This window comes from Falco biarmicus, chromosome 4 (assembly GCF_023638135.1).
Source record: "Falco biarmicus isolate bFalBia1 chromosome 4, bFalBia1.pri, whole genome shotgun sequence".
In the NCBI taxonomy this organism is placed as follows: Eukaryota; Metazoa; Chordata; class Aves; order Falconiformes; family Falconidae; genus Falco; species Falco biarmicus.
Window position 1 is genome coordinate 75,151,367 of NC_079291.1, and position 7,429 is coordinate 75,158,795.

At 60.8% G+C, this 7,429-nt stretch overlaps 1 protein-coding gene across 1 annotated transcript; it reads left to right on the forward strand.

Annotated features, from left to right (window-relative positions):
• The first annotated feature begins 4,601 nt into the window (after positions 1-4,601).
• On the forward strand, positions 4,602-7,378 carry ANTKMT (adenine nucleotide translocase lysine methyltransferase). Its single transcript, XM_056337851.1, has 4 exons — positions 4,602-4,803; positions 5,498-5,638; positions 6,208-6,258; positions 6,881-7,378. Exons 1-4 carry the CDS (start codon positions 4,621-4,623, stop codon positions 7,058-7,060), a joined length of 555 nt encoding a protein of 184 aa, XP_056193826.1. The 5' UTR covers positions 4,602-4,620; the 3' UTR covers positions 7,061-7,378.
• Positions 7,379-7,429: the final 51 nt, after the last annotated feature.

Here is a 7,429-nt window from a genome sequence, read left to right on the forward strand (position 1 = left end):
ATTTGGCCAAACCAACTCACTCTGCTGTGGCGGAAAGGGTGGTTATTCTGCTCATTCTCTGCTACAGAGTTTTTTGTGCTGTTTTCGGTGCCCTCTGCCCTGTGTCAGGTTGGGTCGGCCGCCCTCGCTTCCCGAGGCTGCTGGCTCCTGTGGTGGCTGGGCCCCAGCCAGGGCACAAATGCTTCCTACAGCACCATCCCACAGGGGGACCAGGCAGCCGGTGCCTCAGTTTCCCGACTGTAGGATGGGGACAACAGCATTTCCTCACTGCTTGTAGCTGCCATGGATGGGGCAGCATCCTGTGGCCCCATCGTCCCCATCTCCCTGGGGCTGGTCATCTGAGCAATTCCCCAAAAGCAGAGTCCGACCCCAGCCAAGCCAAATTCCTGCCTGGCCTCTTGGCATGGAGCACAGCCACGGAGAGTAAAAACACGAGACAAACTTCATCCCAATTGATATTTCCTCCTCAGGATGGAAAATGTGGGAGGCAGTGCAGTGGCGGGCAGGGGGAGCAGGCTGGGGACCACAGTGTGCCGAGGGCTGCTTTGGGCAGACCCGATGGGAGCTGGGCATCTCTGGAGGGGCAGCTGGAGCCCAGCCAGGCTTGGAGAGAAGGCTGGTGATGGTGAGGGGCTGCAGCAGCACCCTGTGAGCCCCGAGAAAGGTCCCTCTGCGGGCATCGCGATGCCCACCTGGCATGGCTGCCTGCAGCATCCCGAGGGACCGCCCAGCCAGACCTGCTCCAAAAGCCCCCCACTCATCCACCCACCCCCTTTGAGGGTGGGGTTGGGGATGCCATGGGGAGCAGCTCCCCAAAAACAGCTCCCTCGGTGGAAATGTGCCCAGGGCTCCTCATCCCATGGGATCAGTCCCATCATGGCCCCAGGCATCTGGCTGGGGGAGGACACACATCCCAGCCCAAGGACCCTCCAAGGACCGTGGAGCCCTTTGGTCACGCTCCCGATGGGTGTCCACAGTGGGAGAGCAAACCGGCGAGCAGCGGTGCTGGCAGGGTGTCCCTGGTCCCTGTCTCCATCGCACAAAGGGACCCGCCATTTCCCGCCATTCCCCCCCAGCCCTTCTCCCCCCTCTCCTGCCCCCTTCGCCCTCCTCCTTCCCAGCCGCCGGATAAAAGCCCGAATGTGTGAATCGCGGGGCACAAAAGCAAGGCACAAAGGCTGCCGGCCCCGCTCAGCCCTCCTTGCAGCCCCCCGCCCCGAGCGGGGACCTGCGAGCTTTGCGTCTGCCCTGGCGATGTCTGGGCAGCCTGCCTGCCCTGCCTGCCCTACCTGCATTGCCTGCCCCACCTGCCTCGCCTGCTCTGCCCGCAGGACCCTAGAGCCCAGGAGGTGGTATGGGGCAGGGGGATGCCCCTGGGACCAGGGGTCCTCAGTAGTGTCAGGAAGATGCCCCTGGGGTTCGGAGATGCCCCGTAGAGTCAGGATGATGTCCCTGGGACTAGAGGATGCCACATAAGCTCAGGATGAAGCCCCTGCGGTTTGGAGATGCCCCATAGGGTCAGGATGATGCCTCTGGGACCAGGGGGTATCCCATAAGCTCAGAATGGCACCCTTGGCGTTTAGGCTTGTCCCATGGTGTCAGGATGATGCCCTGGGGCCAGGGGACAAGCAGCAGCAGGTAGGATGGGACAGTTTGGGCATCCGCATTGGGCAGCAGAGAAGGGACCAGAGGGCACAGCCCAAGCCCTGGGCAGGACGCAGTGAGCTCTATGCCACAGCCCTCGGCAAGAGGAAAAGCAAGAGCCTGGTGACCCCAAGGACACCAACACCCCCCCAACCCTGCCACCCCTTGGGGAGCTATGCCTCAAAGCCTGCCATGAGGGTCTGCTTCCAGCCCCCTGCTTTAGCCAGGCCAAAGCCAAGCCAGCATCATCCCTGTGCCGGGGAGGGATGCTCGGTGCTGGAGCAGGACCCTGGCCTGCAGCGGGGCCCCTGCAGCCCCTCACCCCAGCTCTCCCTGGTCAAACGCGCCTGCGCCCGGCAGGCCAGGCTGCCGACAGCTGGCGGGAAGGAGCTTTCCCAGCGCATAGCGACAAATTCCTGGCGGTCAGGGCTGCTTTGCAGCCGCCACGGTCCCGGCGGGGGGAAGCTGCCCTGGAAAGAGACGGATTACAAGCTCTTTGGCTCTGGCAGCGCATCCCAACTGGTCCCCTCGCATGGCCACCTGCTCGGCCCGGCACCCAGAGATGCTGCCTGACACCCCAGGGCTGGGGCAGAAGGGGATGCTGTCACCCCCCTCCTCGCTAGCCCTGGCCAAGTCCTGGGGGCCCAGCAAGGAGGGCTCAGCCCTGCCTGGGAATTGCTTCGTTAATTAATTTGCTCTGCAAGCATTACGGGGGCCCTTGGGCTGCCCCAGGGACCAGCTCATCCCCATGGAACATCCTCCTGCTCTGCAGCAGCGGCCCCCTGGCCCCCCTCTTCCTCCAGCTCCTATTTCTCCTGATTTTCTGCTCCCTCTCAGCCTTAACTGGCTCCACCTGCCAGTGAGCACCAGAAAATCGGAGCAATCCCCGTGGCCCCCGATTTGGTTGCAGCCGCACTGGACCCTTTACGGCAGGGTGGGGAGGGGAACAGCCCTGGACAGTATTTCTGGGCTGTACGAAGGGTGTAGGGGTGGCTTTTCCTCCCCGGTGGAGCCCCTTGGCTGCTCCAGGGCGTGAGTTAATGGGGTCTGGTTGTCGTTAAGCGCCCCAAGCTGCACGCCTTGGTTTGAGGGTAGAGCACGCGTGTGCATGCATGTGGGTGTGTGTGCATCCTTATTCCAAGGGCAGAATGTTTGATTCCCACAAATAAGGGTGAGCTTGGAGCAGGAACACGTGCTGGCCTTTGGCAGCAACTCCTGTGGTTGCTGCCTGCTTTGGCTCGTCAGCAAAGAGGGTCTCCAGGCAGGCCAGTGCCAGCAGCTGCCGGCCGTGCCATCCCCAGGGCCAGGGAGGTGGGACTCCTGCTCCCCTGTGCCTCAAAGCCGTTCCCATTCTGGTGCTGCCCATAGGGTTTATCTCCTCTGTCCGCAATCACGCGTGGGCAGTTGATCACGTCCCCTGGGATGCCAGCGCATGCCACCAGGCCGGTCACCCTGTGGCAAGGGCACAGGGCACCACTGGCCATTGCACGGACCCCCAGGGCCACCCCCCAAGCTCTCAGGGGACACCCCAATACGGTGCTGGAGGGGGAGGCCTGCAAATACTGACCCAAAGGCCAAGGGGGCAGCAGGGGAGGAAGGCTGCAGCTGTGGAATCCCAGGCGAGATGATGATGTGGCAGCAAGTGCCAGGGCGGGCAGGGAAGCTGCCTGCCCTTTGTGTGCCCGCTCCCCTAATTGAGCTGGTTTTGTTCCCGGGTTTGGTTTGTTTTGTGGGGGTTTTTATTAATTGCGGGTGGGCAGGGGCTGCCCTGGCTGCCCGCCCCCCCCCCCTCCCCGGCCCCCTGCTTCCCACAGCCTGGAATTTTCCCACAGTTGCTGCTCCCTCGCAGCAGGAAACCCACTGCCTGGGGCACGCACAGCCGCCAACAACTGCGCACAGCCACGCACAACCACACATGCGTGTGAACAACTCTGCACAGCCTTGCGCAGCCCTAACTGCCGTGCACAGCTGTGCACAACTGCACACAGCCGTGCTCAACCATGCACAGCCACACACAACTGTGCACAGCTGCACAAAACTGCATGGCTGTGCACAACCACGGACAGCAACATACAGCCATGCACAGCCATGCACAGCCATGCACAACCATGCACTGTCACACCGAACCATGCACAGGTGTGCACAGCTGTTCACAACTGCACACAACTGTGCATAGCTATGCATAACCATAAACAATTTTGTACAACCACACACAACCATGCAGAACTGCACGCTGCCCTGCACAGCTGTGTACAACTGCACACAACCATGCTCATCTGTGCACAATCATGCACAACTGTTCACAGCTGTGTACAGCTGCACAGAACTGCACAGTTGCATAGAGCCATACAACCACGCACAACCATGCATAACTGCATGGGACCGTGCACAGCAATGCACAACTGCATGCAGTTTCACGGGACCATACACAACCATGCACAATGGCACAGGACCATGCACAGCCATGCACATTGGTGCAGGACCGTGCACAACCGTGCATGGCCACACACAGCCATGCACGATGGCACAGGACCTTGCACAGTCATGCACAGCCATGCACAACAGCACAGGACCTTGCACAGCCATGCATGATGGCACAGGACCCTGCTCAGGTGTGCACAGCTGTGCACAACTGCACGGGACCGTGTACAGCCATGCATAGCCACACACAGCCGTGCCCAGTGGCACAGGACAGCACACAGCCACGCACGACCATGTGCACCCACACAGAACCGTGCAGAGCGGCACAGGACCGTGCGCACCCACGCAGAACCACACGGAGGGCACAGAACCGCGCAGAGCGGCGCGCAGCGGCCCGTGCTCGCGCAGCAGCAGCCGGTGCCGGTGCCGGTGCCGGAGCCGGTGCCAGTGCCCCGCAGCCCGCGGCGCGGGCGGGGCAGCCGCAGCTCCTGGGCCCGGCAGCACCGGAGCTACCCCCGCCGGCGGCGGAAGGCGGGGCCGCCCCTTCCGGCAGCCATGGAGCCGGGGGAGCCGGGAGAGCCTGGGGAGCCGGGGGAGCCGGCGCGGCGGCTGCGCGACGGGGATGCGCTGGGCGGGCGGGGGCTGCTGGAGCTGGCGGTGGCTAGCGGAGTGGCCGCCTGGGCCACCTGGGCCGCCTTGCTGATGCCCGGCTTCCGCCGGGTCCCCCTGCGGCTCCAGGTACCGCCGCTGTCCCCCGCCCCTCCCCGGCCCGGCGCCCCCCGCCCCCCTGACCGGCCCGCTCCCCCCAGGTGCCCTACCAGCCCTCTGGCCCCCAGCAAGTGGCGAATGCCCTGGCCCTGCTGCGGGGCCGCTCGGGGAAGACGGTGGATCTGGGATCGGGAGACGGACGGCTTGTAAGGGCGGGCAGGGGGGTGCTGGGGGTGCTGGGGGCTGCCCCGGGATGGGCGAAGGGCAGGGAGGGGGGGCTGGACTCACCAGGGGGTGGGTGGGAGCCCCCCAGGCAGCTGCTGCCCCCGCTCCTGGCTGTGGTTTCTGATGGCCCTCCTGGTATGGTCCTGGACCATCCTAGCTGGCCCTAGACAGCCCTTGGTGGCCATAGATGATCCTAGCTGGCCCTAGACAACCCTAGGTGGCCCTAGGCAGTCCTAGATAGCCCTAGCTGGCCCTAGACGGTCTCCAATGGCATCGCACACAGCGAGCAGGGTGGGAATGACTGCTCTAGGATGAAAGAGCCTTTGCATCTGGAAGGTGCTGAGGTCTGAGGTCACCCTGCCTGTGAGCCAGCAGCAGGGAGCAAGTGGAGCTGGGCAACAGCCCCTTGCCCCCCAAATTGTCCCCCAAACTCGACACAGGTTCATTTTAGTTGCAACTCTCTCTCTCTCTCTCTTCCCCCCCCCCCCCCCCCCCCCAGGTGGTAGAGGCTTATAAGCAAGGTCTCAGACCAGCCGTTGGCTATGAGCTCAATCCCTGGCTGCTGTGTCTCTCCAACTACCGGGCCTGGAAGGCTGGGTACCACGGGAAGGTTTCCTTCCTGAAGGAAGATCTGTGGAAGGTAACAGTGTCCCAAGGGTCTCGCTGTGCTCAGCACTAGCTGTAGCTGGAGCAGGGCCAGGGCTTGGTCTGCAGCTTCAGACAGGCTTTGCTGATGGGTCCTTGCTCCTTCCCAAACCCACACTGCTTCCAGGAGGTGGAAAAAACATCCTCCTTTCCAGGGGAACACCAGCCTGGGCAGCCTGTGGCTGGCTGCTGGATTTGCAGGCAGCAGCACTCCTTCTTGGAGCAGATTCAAAAAGAGGGTTTAGGTGCTGCTGACACATGGTGGCCTTCAGAGCTGTGCTGCTAAGGCTGGCGTTGGGTACTTGCAGCCTGACTGGAGAAAACCCAGCAGGGAATGTGGTTCTGGGATGGTGCTGGAGGCAGCTGTTTTTGCAAGAAGCACTGTTTTCACACCCAGCTCCCAGTCACACCAACACATCCCTATCCCACACGTTATGGGGCATCTTTTGCTTTCTCCAAGGTTCAGAAGATCACCCTCAAGGCATTCTGCCACTTGGAACAGTTCCCCCCAAATTCCACCTCTTCCTGTTGCTTCTTTCATTCCCCTTTTCCTTCTCTTTTAAGGTGAATCTTTCTGATTGCTACAATGTGATCGTGTTCCTGGCCCCCAGTGTGGTAAGTCAGTCCCTTGCACCCCACCTGTTCAGAGTGAGCTTGAAGGAGGGTTTTCTTGGAAAAGAGAGATAATCTGGGACAGCGGCAAAGACTGAAAAATAAAGCAAAGTAGGCATTGCTGTGAGTGAGCAGATTGGTGCTCTGCACCACTCGAATTTATAGAATCATAGAATTGTTTAGGTTGGAAAAGACCTTTAAAATCATTGAGTCCAACCGTTAACCCAGCACTGCCAAGCCCACCACTAATCTGTGTCCTTAAATGCCACATCTACACGTCTTTTAAATACCTCCAGGAATGGTGACTCCACCACCTCCCTGGGAAGCCTGTTCCAGTGCTTGATATCCCTTTCGGTGAAGAAATTTTTTCCTAATACCAAATCTAAGCCTCCCTTGGTGCATCCTGAGGCTGTTTCCTCTCATCCTATCGCTCGTTACTTGGTCCTAGTCCCAACCATACACAGGGCTAGTACCAGCCCTACATTTCGGAAGCATCTGTGGTTGATGCTGCCTGCTTGGGACCCACCAGCTGTGCCGAGAAGCTGCCCTGTGGTCCTTGGTGGCACTGCCACTATGTGACTGTTCCCTAAGGCCACTTGGCCCTTGGCTATCTTTCTCTCTCCAGAAACCTCCTCTAGCCACCAAGCTCCTTGCAGAACTCCCTGATGAAGCCCGAGTGGTGGCTGGACGCTTCCCCTTCCCCTCCTGGACCCCTACCAACACCCTTGGGCAGGGGCTGGAGCAAGTCTGGGCCTATGACATGAAGGAGGTGCGGCGAGCAGCACAGAGGGGAAGCCCAGTCTAATAGCAGCCTCATTAAGCCTGGCGTGAAGGGTCAGCAGCGGCAGGGGTCAGAGCCTCCCCAGCCCTTGGGCTCAGCTCAGGACAGCAGCAAGAGGGCTGCTTGGCCAGGCTTTTTCACAGGAACTTGCAGGATGGCAGTCCCTCGGTTTTCCGAGGAGTGGGCAGTTTGGGGGAAGCAAGGGAGGTGGAAGTCAGACCTAGAAATCCTGGAATTATTGCAGGATTTAAGGGCTAAAGCTCCAGTGCCTCTTTCTGTACATTTGCTACTTTATTTCTAGCTCATTTTTCAAAATAAACATTTTGTCGGTTCTTCCCTTGAGACGTTTGCTTTGCCTTTGAGCTGCAAGGGTGCTCCTGGAGCCAGAGTGGC

Coding starts and splice junctions, on each gene's coding strand:
- ANTKMT (XM_056337851.1), top strand. CDS start 4,621: ATGGAGCCGGGGGAGCCGGGAGAGCCTGGGGAGCCGGGGGAGCCGGCG. Junction 4,804..5,497: donor GGGTCCCCCTGCGGCTCCAG/GTACCGCCGCTG, acceptor CCCCCCCCCCAG/GTGGTAGAGGCTTATAAGCA. Junction 5,639..6,207: donor TGAAGGAAGATCTGTGGAAG/GTAACAGTGTCC, acceptor TTCTCTTTTAAG/GTGAATCTTTCTGATTGCTA.